General features: G+C 43.5%; 1 protein-coding gene across 1 annotated transcript in view; it reads right to left on the bottom strand.

The window, feature by feature from the left end:
- Positions 1 to 14,571, bottom strand: part of GALNT13 (polypeptide N-acetylgalactosaminyltransferase 13) — a 151,891-nt gene extending 137,320 nt beyond the window's left edge. The window contains exons 1-3 of the mRNA XM_050899548.1: positions 14,513 to 14,571; positions 1,179 to 1,278; positions 291 to 539 (exon numbers count right to left, since the gene is read on the bottom strand). Coding sequence (XP_050755505.1) covers positions 291 to 432 — 142 coding nt within the window. The 5' untranslated portion in view covers positions 433 to 539; positions 1,179 to 1,278; positions 14,513 to 14,571. The remainder of the gene's footprint in view (positions 1 to 290; positions 540 to 1,178; positions 1,279 to 14,512) is intronic.
- Positions 14,572 to 21,166: the final 6,595 nt, after the last annotated feature.

Raw genomic sequence — 21,166 nt, 5'->3', positions numbered from 1 at the left:
TCTTAATATGTTTATTTCAGTTTTCCATGTATCGGAGACATTTTATATTAGTTTCACTGAAGAAAACACACAAGACTCAGGCTTCATCATGGCAAAGGTCAAACACTAAGATAACTGAAACTAATTCAGAAACCACTAAAGCACTACAGAAACAAAGTACTTCAGATCCTGGCATCTGTCTGTTTGAATTGGAAAAGTATTTTAGAAAGTACAGAGAAACATATATGAGGCCAAATACTTAAAAAAAAAAAATCTAGGACATTCAAAGATAGCTTAGACTTGGCACTTACCCCTCAGAGCAGGCAGCAGAGACCTCTCTTTCTTGTCATCACATTTATTACATTCACTAAAGTATAAAAGTAAAAAGACGTCCACAAGCACCCACATGAGAGAAGTGGCTAGAACCACCTTGCAGTAAACAAATCTCCTCATTGCTTTACTTGGTTTCTAGCTCAAATGCTGAGGAAAGACAGCAGTTGCTGAGATGAATCAAACTCCCACAGTTAAAATCCAACATGGAAGCAAAGACAAGCATCCCACTGCAAGCAAAGAAAAAAATGTCCGAATTAGCTAACAAGTGCACACAGTTTGAACTGAAAAACGCATAGGAAAGTGCAGTGTGGAGATGTTTAAAGTATCTGTTTCTTTCCATATATGCACGTACTTTCTGTTTTCTACCATCCTATGAATACCAACCATTTTGACCTGCATAGGTCATGGACAGTCTACATAACTTGCCTTCATTTAGAAACACATGCAATATATATACACCTTTCATGCAATGTAACAAATTTTAATAAAGATTACACAAAAAGATAACAAAGCAGTGCTAGTAGACAGTTCTAACCAATATTCATCGTTTTATTGAACATTAGACTTATATTAACACAAGACGAACACTGAAAATTTTGTTTTCCTCAAAGTGTTTATAACGCGATTTTAAATATGGCCTCTGAACACTAAAAGCAAGTTAATTTTTATCTTGCAAAAAAATTTTGAACACCACCTTACTACCACCAAAGATGCCTTGCAAAAGAACACTGCAGTTACTCAGCTACATATTTAGGCTCTTGCCTGCAACAGTAAGTTTGGTCAACAAAAGCTAAGTGTGAGGGCCTCCATACCTACTCTCAACGCAGATCTGTAAGTTAGATGACTATTTAAAACCGTATGCTTACCATTATAAGCTGCATTCCATGTCAAGATTGGGAGTTCTGCTTCGGCCATGCTCCCAAAGCACTATCTTAGCACTGAACCGCTGGATAACTTTCCAAGTGCCTATAAAAGAAAACAAACAGAAGAAAGTCCTTATCACTTGACTGTCTTTTCTAGAACAAAGAAGTTTCTTATAATTAAAAAAAGCTCTCATAAATTTTGTCCACATTTTAACCTACCTATCTTAATTAAATGTAATCTTATACATAACACTTTCCTATCTGAGTTCTGAAAAACCCTCAGCTTTTCAATCCAGCAGTATCACAACTGGTAACCTTCCTGATTTAACTCACTCCTGGCCCGGCTCTCTTTTCATATCGTCGCACTCTTGCCACACGACCTCACCCTGCCGCATTGCTTTCTAGTACAATGGATTTCTGTCCCTCCCAAAGTGATCTCCCCAAGGAACACAGCGTCACATCAACTCCCGCAGCACGCAGGGAGACGAGAATCAGACAACTAGTCCAGTTTATCTTCTTGTTTAAACAACAGCATACCAGGTGAACAACAGGGCTGAGGGAGCTTCCGTAACAGGTCATTTTCATTTTAAATAGTTCCAAAACACAAGCAATTTACATTACCTCTTAATTACAGTTCATTTGAACCAATGAGATGGAAGAGAAGGAATGATTTAAATACAGTTTTTCAAATTATTCTTGAAGCGCTATTTTACTATGTAATCATTAATAAAGTTTTCCATCTGTCTTAAATATAAACACAACCAATAGCTCTTTTTCTTGCTGAAGTGATTCACAGCCAGTTGATTTAAAATTTCAAGGGCTCAGGAATACGTGTTTCAGGTTAGCACAACTCATTTTCATGCTAGTCAACAGGAACAGTTTAATTATAGGAAGAAAATTACAAAGAAAAAACAAATTAACAGAGATCTTTATTAGAAAAGAGAGAGGAGAAAACAGCTGAAGTGTTAACCCTCCCTACGCAGTCTCTGTCACCATGGTGGCTGTAATTGGCTTTTGTAGTGTTGAGTAGAATAGTTATTTGTTCGGCACCAGCTGAGATACAAAGGCACTTCCTCCCCAAGCTCTTAATAATACAGAAGAATTTTTTCCTTCATCAGTTCTTTTTTTTAATATAAGCAAGTAAACCTCAGAAGTGTAGCAGTCATTGATGGGCAACTGGAAAAATCTTTTATTCCCAATGCCACGCAGTTTTTAAACAAATAGTCTGTACAGAAACCACTGCAGTCTGCTATGATGCGTTAGCTAGCTGTGCAGCCTTCGGGTGTTCGAATAAAGGCAGTGCAACAGGCTATTATAAAGTTAGCAGCAATGATGGCAAACTTCTTTTTTACAATAGTTAACATTTAGATTCAACATTCCTCCCCTTTCTTAAAAAAAGATAAAACCCACTTTAATATTTTAAAATCCAGTTAATTCAGGGTTCGGTCCAGCTTCCACTCCCACATATACACAGCATCTCACTACGGGGGACAGGCAGTGCAGCCTGCTGCAAAATGCCTTCGGCCTCAAGCTCTAACCATTAATCTAGTCCTGGGTTGTTTTGCTACAAAAGTGAGGATTACTAGTGGCAAAGAACCAAGCCTTCTACTCTTCATGCCCTATAAATACTTTTTTTTTTTTTTTAAGGAAGGTATTAAATAAAGTATTTCATTACCCCGAGAAAAACCACCAGCAGATACTGTACCTTAGCAGCCTATACTGTCCCAGCCAGTTACTCTGCAAACGTACACATAAGAGCCTGTAGGAAATCTGACTGGTGGACAAGTATGAGGCAGCTGGGGGGCACTCCATTTTTTTTCTTGGAACAATAATTTCAAATTCATGCTACGAGCACTATCTATTTGGGGTGGGAGGGAGCTTTCAAAGACACACGGCATAGGCTCAGTCCCACCGCTGAATCCAGCGGGTGCCCCGCTGATGAGGTGGCTCCCTCCTTGGAGGTACCTGCTGGAACACCACGCTTCGTTCATGCGGGACGAGGAATTAAGATCAAACAGTTGAAGAGGGACCACTTGTTTTCTGCACGGTCTTCTGGTGAAAGCCACCTGCCCTGCCCCAGCCCCAGGCAGGGCTGACCAGCTCAGCCCTTTCTCTGGGCATACATGAAGCCAGGCAGAAACCCAAAACAGGTACCATCTGTAACTATTCAGGCACTGCTCAGTTTAAACTGTTCCCACACGTGCCCAAGAGCTCCCGGGCTCCACCTAACCTCACCACAAACAATCCTCAAATTAGCTTATATTCCAATTAAGGTTTATTTGAACAAGTAAAATAAGCAAAAATCCATGCATATTGAATTCCAAATGGATACCCATAAATCACCAAGATAGGCTAACTGATCTTTTTTTCTTCAATCAAGTGCTTCAGTTGAATTTGAAAAAATAGTTTCAGACAGAACGATTTTTTTTTTTAATAAAATGAAAGTTTATAATTTGGAATTTTTTTTTAACCTAGCTCTGTTTCAAGATGGAAGTGTCTCCCCTCTCCCTTTCTTCCCCTTCCCTGAACCTCACATTTGCACAAAAAATTCACAATCATTTTGACTAGCCAAGACAGCATTTTTCAGCAAGTATTGGAAATAACACAATATATGCAAAGCCAGGGCTAGGCAAATAGGAGCAAGGTTCTCCTTCTCCAATTTGAGATAACACAAAATACATAAGAAAAAAAATTTCAGTCATGGTCCAGACCACCTCACACCGATCTTGGGACACTTCTGCCAAGATCTCCATGTTTCTGTTAATACACTTGTGGATTTTGAATGCTTTTTGGTCCCCATAAATGCTTGATATTACAATTCTTTAAGAGATAACTTAATATGTTTTAAAAAAAAAAAAAATCAAATGCAAGGGTTTAAGCCAAGAACAAGATACAACGGCCGCTAACCCAAAAAACAAACAAAACTAAAACAGCAGCATGCCTTTGGCTGCCTTTCCAAGATTTCTTAGCAGTAAATAAGAAAACTTAAGCAAAGACTTGTGGCTATAATAAGAATCATGCTAAACATTTCCTCCATCTTCCTCCCAAGTACAGACACCACTGACCTGCTTACTCTGCACTTGGAGAGCAACCACTCACATATGAAAGCACGGTTTGAACATGTACTGCTCAATTCCTATCACACAAGGAAAACATCAGCGCTACGTAAGAGGACCACTGAAAGTTCAAGCACTCAAAAAACCCCAAAACCACCAACCAAAAAAAACCCCACAACGAGCCAGAACTGGGGAGCGTAAGGTAATTCCCAAAGCATGTGTGCATTATGACCTTGGCACCTGCATTTCCCCACAAGCCCTCGGCATTCAGCTGCCCTCACCACCCAGCCTTTCCACCAACGCACCCTGGTTTCAGCCTCCTCTGCCACTCTGCTGCTTCTTTCCCACCTTTCCTTAAGTCCACCTCCCAGCCTCCTCTGTCCTCAGCTCTCCCGCCCCGCCACGGCCACAATGGCGAGAAAGGCAGTCTTTTCTTGCTGGGTGTCTCCTTCTCCTCTCATTTCCCAAGGCCCATTACCAGTTTTAAATATTTCCTTATTCAGCTATTTCAAACACCCAGTCGGGGTCCTCAGTGCTCTTCTCCACCCATTTTCCCTCTCCTAACCCTACCCCCAGCCTCCTTTTGAGGAGTTGATTCTCTCTTTGACTCCAAATACCCGTTTCTCTCCAAGGGCTAGGCTCTTCTGCTCAATTCAGACTTTTCCCTCCTAGCCTGGCTCTCCTCCTGCCTGCACTCAAATCAACGGGCTCCTTCCACAGTTCTGTTCAGGCTCACCACAGGCTGGAGCAATATCTGCAAAGGACATCCAGCAGGCACTGCTGGCATGTGGGATGCAAACAGCCAAGATAGTCTGGTCACCAAGAGCCACCAGTGGAAGGACCCTCTCAACACAAACACCATCTCTGGCCACGTCAGCTATTCTTACAACCTAAAGTCCCTCCTCCAGACCTCAGAAGAGGCGAAGCTTCTCAAAGCATAGGGGTTTTTTACTAAAATATAGAGTAACAAGGTTTTCAGGAAGAGGAGGAAGGTAAATATGCTGGGGTTTTGAGCTACCATTTCTAAGAATAAAGCTAATTCAAAAACAGTATCTAGCAGCAACAAAGCGAGGGAAATTCCTGCCCCAAAAACCTGCAATTTGGCAGTGTTATAAGCAATAAAAACAGGGTTTTATAATAGAAAACAGTATGCAAATTTACAAATCATCTGCATTGCCAGCCTTTCCGAAAACTGCCACAATAAAATGCTGTGGTAAGAGAATGCTACAGAGGTTGCAAATCCAAGCTCTGAAAAACTGGCAGAATTAAAGATAGCTGCAAAACCTTGACTTGCCTTTCTCACGTACTAAAAAAACACAACCCCTCTGCAGAGTCCACTTTCACTGAGTGCACACAGCAGATCAGATTTGGTAAAATGAAGCAATTGTTCAGTATTTCTTCTTGTAACTCACCACACGGCCCCATGCCCTATTTATTTCATACCAGCCAAGCCATGCACAGAACGAACAATATTTAATTTTCTCAGGGGCTCAAAGCCATGGCATTCATCACTACTCTATCCAGTTGCTTCAAAAGCTTTTAATTCACTTTCACAATATCTCTGAGAGAAGGGAAAAAAAAAATACTACCCCCTCTGTACAAACAATGGGAACACAGACTGAGGCCAAGGCTGAAAAGCATTCACCAGTTTTGCTCCCCTGGTGATGTTCCTGGAGTGACGCCCTTCAAAGTTTGACATGTAGCCCACGTTAGTGCATTGATTCAACAAAAGCCCCAATTCTTGAGCCAGTATTTTCCTACCAGTGCTGAAACAGGACCAGCCCCTAGGTCTCACTTGCCTGGATCCCCCAAAGCCATCCCTCCCCTCCAACTCTGCTCTAGCAGGATCAGCACCCACCCCGCAAGAGGCGGCTCCAGTCTGTCCCTGGGCATGCTTGTCAAAACTTACACTAGAGAGAAAAAGATGAAAGCTGCCTAAGTGAAAGAGTGGTCTGTTAAGTGATAAGCATAATCTTCACGTCTTGCGACTTCATGGACTAAAAGTATTAAAACTGTAAATATGCCGCACATAAAAATTTCATCTAAGGTGTTAACTGAAAGCTTCTAGCCAGAGTAACACCTTTTTGAAGCACTGAACATGGCTTTTTGCAACATGCCTGTTGATTATCTTGATCTGGGCTCCTTTAAGGAGCATCCACCTGCTTCACAGACCAATGGTTTCCTCCAACTGCTTTTTGTCTTCACACTTTATTGGCGAGGCTTGTGGCAATTCCAGGCTCTCTTGTGGACTTGAGACATAACTCGCAGCAACACGGGGGTGGGAATAAGAAGAAGTCCAACACAGTAGCACTTCAAGCACTATATGCAAAAACTATATTCAGAAGAAACTTAATAGAATTTTATCTCCACCCATTTTCAAATGGCCAGTTTCTGTAACTCAGCATGAGCACATCCTTGAACGGCCCCTTAATCTGTTGCCACTCTTAAGGCTCAATATGAATTAAGTGTCCTAATCCTTGAGCGAGACAGAAATAAACTGTTCACAAAAGTTACTCCAAAGAAAATCAGAAGAATTGCCCCATTTATCACTCAGCACTTTTACTGATTTAATATAGAAGCACAGTTAGAGTCCCAGAGTCCATCTACATCCTAGAACTGTGTCGTGGTTTAACCCCAGCCGGCAACTCAGCACCACGCAGCCGCTCGCTCACTGCCCCCCACCCCTGGGATGGGGGAGAGAATCAGGAAAAAAACCTCGTGAGCTGAGATAAAGACAGTTTAATAGGACAGAAAGGAATGAAAAACAATGATAATAATAATATGACAATAGTAATACTAAAAGAATTAAACTATACAAAGCAAGTGGTGCACAATGCAATTGCTCACCACTCACCGACCGATGCCCAGTTAGTTCCCAAGCCGCAATCTGCCCCTCCCAGCCAACTCCCCCAGTTTATATACTGGGCATGATGTCATATGGTATGGAATAGCTCTTTGGCCAGTTTGGGTCAGCTGCCTGGCAGTGTCCCCTCCCAGCTTCTTGTGCCCCTCCAGCCTTCTTGCTGGTTGGGCATGAGAAGCTGAAAAGTCCTTGACTGAGTATAAACACTGCTCAGCAACAACTGAAACCATCAGCGTGTTATCAACATTATTTTCCTACTAAATCCAAAACACAGCACTATACCAGCTACTAGGAAGAAAATTAACTCTGTCCTAGCTGAAACCAGGACAAACTGATTAAATCTTCCAAATTAATATCAAAACTACTCTGACCTCAATCTGATCTCCTAAACCTGTGAGACTGCAACTTGTGCAAAGCAACTTGTGTTAGCCGTCTATACTCCCAGGAACACTAAAACTGACTAATGATGTCTAGATGCTTGGATAAGAAAGGACACAAACTGCAAATCGTTATCATGAAAGTATTGTTTCAAAACAAAACAGTCACTTTCTTATGGAATGAAATCTAAAGTAGAGCTGAACATCATTTTTCAAGTCAACATTGATCTTAATGTTAGCCATAAAAGCTTAATGAAGTGCCTACAGGAGCTAGGGCCGGATAAAAATGCAGCTTAGTCTACCATGTATTACAGGAACATGCACAGGACGTGAGGAGGAACGCTACACCTCCTTCCTTTGCCAGATGTGGCCACATCTGCATGCACCTACAGTGTGCTGTGCCGCAGCATCAGGCAGCGGTTGCCTAGCAACTGGGGGGGGGGGGGGGCCTGCTCCCCTGGGTACCAGGCTCTGCCAAAAGTGCCCCGAGCTGCCCCACCGCTCCCCAGTTTCCCACCAGTCACCAGATGCAGCACGTGTAACTCATGACACCAGCCCAGCTTTCCAGACTGCAGGGAGGTTTGGGGCTTGCTCTCGGGGAGGGGAAGGGAGTCATTTCTTCTGCTGCCGAGTGGTTCCTGCGTCCTTCAGCCTCCCCAGAGCTGAGCCCGCAGGCGCCCGACAGCTACGTGGGACCGGCTGGCAGCAGAGGGGATGCACTGGGCAGTACCTAGGGCAATAACGAAACACCCAGGAATCCCACCGGCACCCTGTCTGTCTTGCAGGAGAAGGAAAAGGAGGCCTGCTTCTGCCTCCTGGTCCGTACACACTTAAACAAGTTTTGCTATATGCTAGAAGAGCTTTAACCGACAGGATGATGATAGCAGAGGAACAGAAGACACAGCAAAACACACCCCAGCGATACCTGCGCTGCCACTACAGTGGCTTGCTTTCTCAGAGGACAAGGGATAGAGCTGTGTTTCCAAATCACATCACGGTTCTTACTGCAGTTAAGTAGCACACGTCATGGGTGCAACGCTTCACAGTTGAAAAGCAGAATCAAAAACACCTATTCCTGATAATCTGTTATTTGTACTGCTGTTTTATAGTATAGGTTTGATTAAATATCACCATATACAGCTACACATTTCCACAGAGACTATTTCCCCAATACCTCTGCATAGCACCAAACTGCAAAGAGAACTACTCCCTCCTCTCTTCCTTTACACCCGTCTAAACTAACAGTATTGAGGGGGGGAAAAAATGCCATTGGGGAGGTGGGCAGAAAACTGCCTTGGGTGACCTTTTGGGGTACATATCCATTACTGTATCAGCCTTCAGATGGCAGGCACATTAGAAAGATGAGTAAGTGGATGGAGTTACATTACTGTTATGACTCCAGTGGTAATTTCCTGCCTTCTCATTATTTAACTGAGGCATGCTGCATTTCCTAGTGAATCTGTTATTTGTCATGTAGACCGTTCTTTTAACATATGCGACTTAACACCTCAGTCAGCACTGAAATTTATCCTGTTTGACATCTCTGTATGTTAGCAAGCATCTCAATTCACAGCCTTTCAAGTGTTCCTCTCACACATACTTGAAAGAATTTAGGCTAAAGGCAAAGAAATAGAAACCTTAGGATGGCCATAGATACTGTTATGATACTGACCACAAGAGTACTATCTATCAGAATACAAGATCATTTCATGAACTACTTAATTCAGACACTAAATTACTGCTGTTGACAAATCCTTGTTATAATGCAACATTTGACACTCAAGTGATGTACGTCTTAATGAACACTGAGCTCATGATAGTAGCAGAATGTATTAATTTTTTAAAAATTAAGTAACTCAGTAGCAAAAGCATCCATAAAGTCCTCCAGCAAAGTAGTGTTTCAACCTTTCAGAACTGATCTATAGTACACATCTGCTCTGTCAGAGCCATTTGGATCAGTCTTGTGCAGAAGATGGGTAGGTCAGCTGAAGAGTAATCAAAAAGAAGTTTGCTGGAAGAAATTCCCGAGCAGAAGTAAGAGCGATCACACATGCCTTTTTCACACCTAAGGAAGGCAGACCAGAGTTCAGCTCATCCGAAATCTAAGATTTCCAGCCTTCACCTCTAATAAATCAAAGGACGAATGCGACTGTTTCTCGTAGCTTTCCTGTGATTCACTGCAGCTGCCACAGTAAAAACAGACAACAACAACAACATTTAAGCACCAGTCACCGAAAGATTTGGCATTATTATTTTTGTCAATCTCTGCAGCAGAATCAGAGTCCAACGCAGGCAGTACTGCACCGAATGGCAATTAGCCAGCGTGAACTGACAAAACTCTATTAAAACATAACTGCGTCCATGCATACTAGCACCATGGTATCACGGAATATGATCTAGCAAGCTAAAGTCCACTGCTTAAGCTTTGGGTAAAATGTGCTACATTGCATTATAAATTAAATTTATCAGAGTTGCTACGAGAGCAATTATCGTTAAAAAAAAAAGAAGAGGCAAGCTTGTTTTAAGAACTATTAAGGTTTGCAACCCTACCTTTCTAAGGCATACCTTAATTTTAAAATAAACACATTTAAAACATATTTTTACTACAAAAATCTTATGACTACATTGATCTAACCAAGCCTTAATATATACTATACTCTCCAAAAACCATGAATCATCATTTAATACCATAAGCAGTTTATTAATTCATGTACAGCTATCTGAAGAACTTATAATGCTGGAACTGTCCATCTCCCAGATCAATACAGGAAGCTCTTTCACATTTAGTAGGGGGGGGGGGGGGGGGGGGGGGGGGGAGGAAAAAAGCCCCAGGTATCTCTAGTTAGAGCTATCCAGTGTTTTCTGTTTTAAGAATTAGTTTCTCCCCCTCTCTCCTTTCCTGAAATAGGCTGCTTGACATTTAATAATAGACCTATTCTTCATTTTAAAATGCATTTCCGTGACTCAGAAATTAAAGTGGAAAAGACTTATTAATTCATCTAACCAAACTTCTTTGTAATAAAAGCCTACCCTTTATTTTGCGTTGCTTTGTTCAGACTAGAGTCAGGCAATGACTAGCACCAGTTTCTCCCAGAATCGATACCTCAAAGCACCACATCCCCAATATCCAGACAAGAAAAGCTTTCTGTGTTCAGAGCCACCTCACTGTAAGCCACTTCGCTTGCAAATTATGTCAAATTTGTGAAGAATTTATCTGGGTTTACTCCCTCCTTTAAAGTCCATGCCTTCAGATACTAACCTTGTACTAAACCAGGCTGTTTCTACCAACGTGTTGGCACAACGCACCAAAAACGTAAAGCCAACTAAAAAAAACCCTGAAAGAATATGGGCATAAAGTCAATACCCAAACATCAGAAGACAATCCCAGGTGCTATAATGTATTGGAAGCTCACAGAAGAAATGCAAAGTCCTCCTCTCACTCCTTTTTCCATGTTCTTCCCCCAAAGCGCAGCCCATCTAGTAACAGATATAAACAAACCAGAGGATTTTCGTCACCAACCTCACAGGTTTCTCCTTGCCTTGACAGCCAGGCTTGGCATCTCCCCTCTCTCTAACCTATACTGACCACCCAGGGTGACGGGCAGGTACCCCCTTGCAAGCTGCTGCACGACCTCGTCACAGCTAATTAGCAGACTAACCTGACTATATTTATTCTGTTTTCAGATGGTGGGTGCTCTCCCACATACCAGTGAAATTAAAAAGTAACAAGTACTTGAGTGGTATTGACGACTTGACAGATACCATCCAGGACCAGTTTTCTAGCTCTTCAAACAAGAACAAAATGCTGGGGCAAGCCAGGCAGTGACACAACGACCAGGGCAAAAGCTACGGGACAAGTATCTGAGGAAGAACACAGCCCGAGCAGCTGTAGCCATGTACCAGAGGATTTCCCCACGAACCTTTGACAAAGGTGTGGCTTGCCAGCACAGACGGCACGCATCCCACGGAGAGACAGGACCAGCTGCCCAGCCATCCCGGCCGTGCCGACGCGCTCATTATCAACACTTACACTAACACCGAAAAATAACCAAACGCTCACATTGCACCAATCCCGCTGATCAAATGGACCAAGGTATTTGTGCGTGAAGATAACACCACAAAGCCAAAACTTTAAACAGCTGGAACCAGAGCGTCACCAAAGAAATAACCACTGCCTTCTGTAAGACAGTCTCGTACACAAGTCCTGTTTGTAAGAGCGACTTCTTACTGCTCTGCATCGCCAAAAAGGGCGGTGACCTTCTGGATGTACGCCTGCCTGCACGCAGGTCTAGGCTCAGCACCGTGCTGTCCCAGTGCAGAAGAGTTGGAGCACAGCGCTCATCAGTAGTCGCCAACTCGAACCTGAAGACCAGTCAAGCCAATAGCGACTGCAAGGCATTCCTGCTCACACGAGCTGGGAGGACATACTCGCCAAGGAACGCCTGCGGCTGCAGCAATGGAAGACGTGCATTTCACCTATTTCGTGAGGAGAAGGACCTCTTGATTTTTCTTTTCTACATACCAAGGCCAGAGGAACTCATTTATAATGCTGGGAAAGCAGAACTCCCTCACTTCTTCCAATCCATCAGAACAAGTCTTGAAAAAAGCAAAGTTTGTGAATGCTAAAAAGGCCATTTTTGTCAATCAATAAGTCGTCACATCATACTTACTCTAACTTAAAACTGATCGTCACAAAAGTAGTAGAGTATGCACTGTCCAAGTTTGTTAAAAGTGCACAGCTCTCGCTACACTGGATTTAAAAAAAAAAGAAACAAACCGTATTTTCCTACGTTCATAAAAGTGATGTACAGCCAAATGGAACTCAATTCTCCCATATTTTCAGGAAAAGTATTCTCTAGAATTCACCTGCTAATGTACAAAACCCAGTAGAACTGTGTCTTACACAGAAAAATATTACAGTGATTTCCTAGTTTCTTATTTCCAAACGATTCTGCTTTTCTTCTTTGGCCTTAATTTTTCTGTCATCTGACAGTGGGGTTAGGTAGTTCTCTGCTGTATTTTGCCTCAACCCAAAACAACTGCACTTAACATTAGAAGGAAAGTAACTCAACTCGATTCTGCACATTCCCAAATATAAACTGGTCATAAGCTTTTGCTATGGCTGACAAGGAATGTTTTTTACAACTTATTCTCCCCTAGGAATAGGGTTCTTGGGGGTACGGATGGTGCGAACAGATATGTCACCCCTCTTCTTCATGAACGTTCAGGAAGAATCATAGCTTTTCCTGGGGTAGGCGGGAGGCAGGTGTTAAGAGACATAAATCCCAGAACCACGTAGGCTTATGTCCTCCCCTTCACTCTTCATATGTGCCTGAAAGGCACAGTTGTTTACACTCGTATTTTCTTAAGGCTCATCCGCAGTCAAACAGGAGACTGCGAGTCTGGCTTTCCACCCTATTCTACCAGCATCAGCATCTCCTGATAGCGCACACTCATCTTCGGGAACTTGCAAACACTAATCACTCCTGTATGAACACAAAGATAGGAGAAGCTACAGCACATGCTTTTCTTCACTGAAGCAGTATTCTAAGAAACAATCACTTCTAAACCACAAAAAACTAACCCCAGGGGAATCCAAATTTATGCCATATTACACACGCTTATTAATTTTAACGTATTACACATTAATGCCATCCAAACCCACTTTTTATATACAACAACAACAAAAAATCCTAGAGCATTTGTAGTAACAGGCCTAGCCAAAAAATTATCAAAAGATAAAGTATCACTTTTCAAGTTATACTGAATTTTTTAACTGTCCTCATTAGCCTTAGCACCTTTGCATGGTTTTACTGATGAACGCAGAACATCAAGATCACTGGTAATCAGATGTGCCATCAACCAAGGGCACAACAGAGGAATATTAAAAAAAAAGACTACTTGAAAAACAATACAAGCTTTAAGGCCTCATCTCTTTTCTCAATGTCCAGTAGCCATCAACCAGTTAAAATAATCTTTGCCTCTTGCTTTCCTCCACATAATTCTGAGCACGTCTTAATCTCTCATTAATCTTTTCTCTTACTATTTCCAGTCACCCAGGAGCACCCAAACAAATATTCAGCCCATTCTCATTTTGCAACAAAGAAGAAATAATATCAGCTCTAGCAGCTCTTTTTTTCTTTGCTATTTCAGCTTGATAAAATTTCTTATCAAAAACTGTAAAATAAACTTTATTTTCTGCTAGCTCGGAAGAAGTTTTTACGTGATTCCTGGGAAAACAGCTGGCATCCTAACTTCACCATGTTCCGAAGAAAAACCCTGGCTTCAAAACAGCTGTGCCAAACCTCATTTTCACCGGGTTTTGACGGGTTACGTTCACGCGAAACGAACATAAGCGGCTCGCAAAATCCTGGCGGCGTTTGGCACCGCCAGCTCGGTGCACCCTGCTCTGCTGTGAGCGGAGGCGCGGCGTGGGGAAAAACGGGAACGAACCGGGCGGACAGACGGACTTCCAGAGAGCTCTGAAACCTACGGCTGAAATTTACAGCCCAAAACGTTATTCCACCTCTACCATAAATGCACTCTGATCTATGGTCTTCCAGCGACATTCAGATCTTTTCTCGCAACCTCGAAAAGCGGAGACAGTATCAGTGATCAGGGAGAAAACTGCATGCCAGGACTCGGATTGAATCACAGTTTGTCATACATCGCTGTCTACAGCCGCTGCTTCAGGTCAGGCTTGTCCCTTGCTCAAAAAGCTCTCCACCACGCAAAAACGCGTATCTGGAATCAGCAGGAAAGGCAGCGGGAATGGGATATGGACAGCTTTATCCGAGAAGCTCCTCGCCCAGCGTAGCGATCCCCCGTACCGGCGGCATCCCACCCGGCCCCGGCCAGCACTGGGGAGGGCTGCTCGCCCGCGGACCCGCCGCCCACGCCATGCACTGAAAGTTGACACAGGTGCCGGGGGGGGGGGGGGGGGGGTGAGGTGAGAGAGGCGACCCCCCGCTCCCGGCAGGTACCGCCGGGACCCGTCCCGACCCGTCCCGCTCGGGGACCCGCCGGCCGACCCCCGCTTACCTACGGCGGGACGCCGAGCTCCACAGCGGCGACCCCGGCCCGGCGCTCAGCAGCGCCGCCGCCCGCCCGGGGCAGAGCGCGGCGCCGCCGCCCTCCTCCTCCTCATGGCCGCCGAGGCGCGGCGGGACAGCGGCCCCGGGGCGCGGCCGGGGCTGCGCCGGGCTCGGCTCCCCGCCGCTGCCTCGCTGGGTCGGGTCGGGTCCGTTGGCCCCGCGTTAGCCGCCGCCTCTCCTCCGGCGCGCCGCCCAATGGCTGCGGCGGCGCGGGCAGCGCCCGGCTCCCGCGATACTTGGGGCTCGGCCCGGCGGAGCTGGGGAGGCGGCGGTGAGGTGGGTGTCCCCGCAGCGGGCGCGGAGCCTGGCACGGCCGGGCGGAGAAGGAGGGAGGGAGGGAAGGAAGGGCGGGCAGGTGCGGGGAGGCGGCTCCTCGCCTTACAAATAGCGGCTGCCGGCAGAGGGGCGGGAGGAGGCGGCGGCGGCGCGGGCGGGGGAGGCGGGAAGGGGCGCTGAGGGGAGCGGGTGGGAAGGCAGGCAGGGGCGCTGAGGGGAGCGGGCGGGAAGGAAGGAATGGAAGGCAGGGGCGCTGAGGGGAGCGGGAGGGAGGGAGGGACGGAGGAAGGGAGGGACGGAAGGCAGGGGCGCGCAGGGCAGTGTGGCCGGTCTCTCGCCAGCTGCCCGCCCCCGCCGCAGGCCGCCGGTCTCCGTCCCCAGCCCAGCCCGTTCGTGCCGCGGAGGCCGTCGCCTCGCTGGGTGCGTTCCCCGTTAGCTTGTGCGCGTTGGTAACCTGTTAGTCACGAATGGATGGAAGCGTAGAGAAACGAGGAGGGGGGGAAGAACCACAATAACAGGCACAATCCCTCTCTTAAAGTCATGAAAAGTGTTTGTACTCCAGGTCAGCCACCGCAGGGTAATACCGGAGGGGCAGAAGGCGATGAAGCCGGGCTGATCTGCACCGGGACCCGGCGCTGCCCCTTAACTGCGGTGGGCTCTTGGTTACGAGTCGTCGGCAGCCGTGAGGGGTGGCTGCCTGCTCCTCACGGCCAGCCAAAGCCTCCAGCCGAGTCACCCTTTTGACAGGTTATTAAAAGTGAGTCGTGTTAACGCTTTCTCCAGTTTCCCAGTACCAGGGGGAAGCACGCGTACTCCCGTTACTCCAGGAGTGCCCAGGCATCAAGCCACTCTGACCCTCTGATCCCAGCCCTGGTTACCAGATCCTGCAGGAGAACCTATAGCAAGTTACGGTTACATGTCAAAATGTTGTATTTCTCCATTTCAAAATAAATAACTCCATCAGTCGCTGTTGAAACATGTGCCCTGAAGCAGAGGTATTTTGCCATTCTTCAGGTAAAATTCAGAGGAAGCTTCTGCAGCCTCTCCCAAAGATTCTTTACGTCCTAGTAGAGGAGTGCGCGCCTGCACATACAGTTGGGATGTTTTTTCAAGTCATCACTCACAGATCTGAGAGGCCCTACCTCTTCTGTCAGAAGTGGCAGTACGTTTTCAGCGTTGGCTGAAATTTTACTACTTTTGTGAGGGAAATCTCACTCATTAGAAAAGGAAAGCAAAAGGAAAAAAGCTATCCATCCTGTTTACACAAGTAGCCAGGTAAAGATGGCATAGACATTAACTTTTTTCTCAGTGGGTAGACAATAAAAGGTCCGGGAAGTTTTGTATTTTGATACAGCGGGTCGATCTCAGTGCGCTTCTTTCCCCTCTTCCTGTCTGTATGTGACCGGACTTGGCAGCACTGAAGCAAATTGAAAAAGTCCTGACTTGTAACATTTTCTTGTCAGTTGAATAATCTCTTTTTTGACACTGAAAACTAACTGCATAAACTAGCTGCCTTGATACAAGGATGAGAAACCTCTTGGCGCTTTGCATTTCTTGTTCCCCTTACAAAATAATAAATAAAAGCATTTTTCAGTATGTTCTAAAATAACATTTAAGTACATGATTTGGTGACCTTTGTCTCTCTTCTCAAAACATACCGAAAGATTGCTCAGAATTTTTTAACATCTCTTCGGGGTACAAAGTCTGTTCAGTGTATATGATATGTAGTCTGTAAAGTATTATGTGATTCCTAAGGCAGAGTCGATACAAGCAAAGCAGAGAACTCAGTCTAGTGCTAGAGTGCAAGACTGGGAATCCACAGTTAGGTGCTTCTCTGAGGGTGAGCGAGTCAGTTTCTCTGCATTGCAGCTTTCTTATCGCTAACCTCGCACGGGCGTTGTAAGCTTTAATTGCTTCCTGTGAAGTATGTTAAGATGCAGAAATGGATGTTGCCTGTATAAGTGCAAAGTATTCTTTCTCTGCTCATTTTTAATACTAATAGTAGCATGTTTGTTCCAAGTAGGAAAAAGTGAGCTGTCATGGTAGAAAAAAATAACAATCCACGAGAGTTTGGCACCCTTAAAACAATACTCTCCTTCAAAAGTAACAAATGCAAAAGAAACAGCAAATTTCAGTGAGTGCCTTATTCATTCAGTCCTAATGCCGTGTTAGCATGCCACCTGTTTGAAAGAGCAGTTTAAAAATACTTGAGAGCAGTTTTGTCGCATGGAAGGACTTTTTTCGCCACCATGCACTGTCATAGAGCAGAAACGTTCACTTCTCAGTATAGTTTTCCTTTTAGTTCATCTAATAGACAACTGCTATCTTTATTCATGAAAACAACAAACCTCCAAATGTTACTAAGATACTTACTTTCAACAAGCTCCTGACAGTGCAACTGCACAGATCTTTAAACTAGTGTATAAAAGATATTTTCTGTGTCAAAAAGATTTTATACTTCATTTTCCCTTGTTGTTCAGAACTAGATTCCTCTGTAATGGTGGTTATTTCCTCTGTGCGTACTAAGACTTCTGTCTTTGGCACTGTCTTTGTCCCAGTGTTGAAGATGTTGATCGTTCACAGTTCCAGATGATTTCAGCACAAGCGGGGTGTATTAAGCAACTCTGCTTCAGTCATGTCAGTGGTTCTGCAGTAACCTGTCTGATTTGTCTGCCATTATTTTCCGGCTTTCTTATCCTTTAATATATCGTGGCCAAATGATACATAACGCCAAGGAAAGACTTCTTTCTTCAAACTTACGTTATACGGCATTACGTAGTATTAGTGTCCTCTTTAGAATAATGTATTCCTGACAGTTGAAGAATGCAATACAAAGCCACAGAGGTACAAGAGTGAATAAAACATGCAAGGGTAGATATACAAACTTTAAATGTATGGCTTGTGTAACAGTGTGGCGTTTGCACCAAAGCATCTGTTTTGTAACTTACTGTGGGTGGGCCACATGCCGGTAACCGTGACAAAAGGAATCCCATTTTTCAGGAAAAAATTCCATAATACCTAATGTATGATGGTAAAGGGCACATAAGAGAAGAATGGACATACTTGATTGAATCTAAGGCAGTGATCTGGAGTGGATGCTTAGAAAACAGTATAAGAAATAGCAAAAATATGAAATAATTCTTCTCTCAGCAATCTGTGTTTCCAGCAATTAGCAGTGTGGAGTTTCCAGTGAGGGGGCTGCGTTCAGACCATCGCATTTAACATCTATTTGTAGATCTTCTATGAATTTCTCTTAACATCTATTTTAATCTGTTTTGACTTTTGGTTTCAACAACAGCTTGAGCCATAGAGTTCCAAGATTAATTATACATTTTGTATAAAAGTACCTCAACTTCACCACATTAGCTGTATACTTGCTGCTTGATATTCTTACTGGGTGGGCTGCCATTCATGTATTCTGAGAAACGGTGGACAATCATTTTTAATATACTTTTTAATGTCATCTGTGATTTCATGGGCTTCAGTCTTTCTTCTCCCTTAGGCTTTACGGGCAGAAGAAAAGCCCAGGTCACTTCGGCTTCCCCTATACGAAAGCCACTCCACATCTCCACTCCTCCTCATCTTTCCCTATGCTTTTTTGTCTTTTTGATTTCCTACTAGAACTTTTCTTTTTCCCTCCCAGAGAAAACAGGAATATAGAACATCCCTTTGCTTTCCAGATACATAAGTGGTATCAGTGTCAGACTGGTTATCAGTAGGCTGATTGTGTGACCTGCATAAGTTCATGTCTGCTGAGCTTTTACAGGCTGGACTTGAATAGCGCTTAAATAAAACCAGTGCTTTTTCTTGGCAAGTACTTTCAAATATTGTGTTGCATTATTTAAAATGTATATAGTGTTGTGCCAAAAAATGTATTCCTAGCTCTACTGGAATATCTACCACGACCTTCTAACCAATCTGTCATGCCAGAAGGTAACCTTTTTTTTTTCTGGCAGGTGAGGTTGGAGAAAAAATTTATGTATATTTATTTGCTAGAACAGATCCTTTGACTTGTGTATGATGTTATGCAGAAAGGAAAACAAAGCTGAAGGAAGAAGCCAATTAGTTTTCATCTGAATCTTACATCAATAATTACACAAAATATAGAACTCTTTCCTACCATCTAATAGAAATAAAATGGGCTGATAGATAACAGACTGACAGTTATTGCATGTATACTGCCTTTCAGTGTAATTCATTTATTATTTTTTAGGTAATAGCAGCCTATACTGTTCTACTTACTCAATTTTATTGCTTTTGCTATATTACCTTTTCAAATGCAGAACCACAGGTAAACCAAATGTAACTATTCATCAACCCCATGAAGTATCATTTATAACGTTAAAGCAATCACAGCTAATGCATCAGTTAATCCCATACCTCCTCTGATGGAGACTGCCTGTACGACTACACAGCCTGGTTTTACCATTTGAAAAGGAATTGGATAACCTTTGAGATAAATTTTCCTGCCCTATATGAGAAGGTTGAAATACCCTTGCATTTAAATACTTTATGCCCTGTACTCCCTTTATGTCTTGAACACAAATCTTAGAGCTTTTTTAAAGCAGGGTATGACACTTAGTCCACTCATCTGATATAGTAGGTGTGTGTAATGATAAATTACATACATTTGGCAGTAGTTCAGTTACTTCAGACTTTAGTTTCTTCAAGACTCTTAGACAAATGTCATCTGGGCTTTGTGATTTAATTTCCTTTTTTCTTGCACATCTTAGTAACTGCCTGTGTCTTGCCTTCCTTATTTATAAAGGGTAAACCTCGGGCTGCTTCTTGCTAGTCCTGTCTTTCTAGAATCATTTACCTCTGCTTCTGTTTTCTTAATTAAAGAATAGAATATATTTCTCTGGTAATGGAAGTGAAGTAAGGGCATTAGCATTAATACTGCTCCATGCTTTGCTTCTTATTTAGATGCAGCAGTCTGCTTCAACTTTAAAAAGATGATTAAGATCAGTAAAGCTGGAAAACACATAGAACTGAGTCTAAACCTTTACACTGAATTTGAGTCTCTTTCTACAGCTATGGACCCAGAAAGAATCTCAAATCTCAGTGAACTCCGTTTCGGGTCCAGTGAGAAGTCGGTGTTGAACACCCTGAGGTCTGTATTTACTCAGTGAACCAACCTGTGTCAGAGATAGTAAAGAACATTTCTTCTCATGGTTCCTCTGAGTGCAATAGCCTGCTGTTTGACCATGCGCATACTGGAACTGGCACTCAAATCTCTGCTCAGTACCAGTTAGTGACGGTAAAAATAATATTCCAGAATTGTTTTCAGTCTGAGGGTGAGGGTGATGAAAAGGACACGGGCACTTTTGGATGCAAAGCACTCGTGATGCAAGAAAATATTTGGGAAAATCCTTTTTGCTCTGAATTCAAAACACTGATATCCAGATGCATCTATATTTGGCATTACCAGAGAATTAATTTTGTCATCAACCTATTTCTTCATGTTTGATAAAATTTCATTTCAGAAATAAAGGATTTATAGCTTTCTTTCCCTCAATGCACATTATCATTTATACAACTGACAGCTTCAGTTGTTAAAAGCAGTACATGAGGTTTTTTCCAATAAAGGGCTCACATCTCTCTGACATTTATTACAAGTTTATTACTTCTATACCCTTCTCAGTGAAGCTGTTTCATTCATTGTGGGAGTGTCTGAAGTACAGATTTTTCATTACCTGTGACTTACCATTAATTTTAGGCCAGAAGTGGTTTCATTTTGACTGGTGGTTAAAAACAGGAAGGACATAAAAACACATGAAGTCAATTAAGCTAAGAAAACTCATTTGCGATGGAAGGGGAAAGTGAAGGTACGTTTTTTTCCCCAGGTGATATGCCTACCTTCTCAGAGTAGAGAGAAGGCGGGTTAGTCACTCTTTTGATCTACTTCAGAATAAAAATCACTGCCTAGAAGATTGAGTGAACTGGTTGTGTGATACAGAATTTTTTTACTTCTGTGTCACCATTGTGGTGATTATATTAAGACAACAGAGTCCTCAACTGAGTGCTTAATTGAGAAGCATCCTTTGTCCCAGATAGATAGTAAATCAAATTCTAAAGGACATTTCTGTATCTGCACACAGATGCTAAAATCAGATTGCATATTCACCTGTGGAGGAAGAGGCCATCCCATGCCAGTTGGTCTCAGTGCCAGAGAATGGTCCTGGGCAAGTTTAATGTACTAATACAGATGAAGACTTAAGGAGCCTTCCCTCCAAGTCCTAAATTCATGGTAAAGATCCTCAAAAATCAGTATACATACCTGCTTCTGTTGGGGGACCACAGTTGCAGTCCTAGCCCCTGAGAT

The sequence above is a fragment of the Gymnogyps californianus genome, chromosome 7 (assembly GCF_018139145.2).
Source record: "Gymnogyps californianus isolate 813 chromosome 7, ASM1813914v2, whole genome shotgun sequence".
Classification (NCBI taxonomy): Eukaryota; Metazoa; Chordata; class Aves; order Accipitriformes; family Cathartidae; genus Gymnogyps; species Gymnogyps californianus.
The sequence above is the reverse complement of the archived record's forward strand: the minus strand, read 5'-3'. Positions and strand labels throughout refer to the sequence as shown.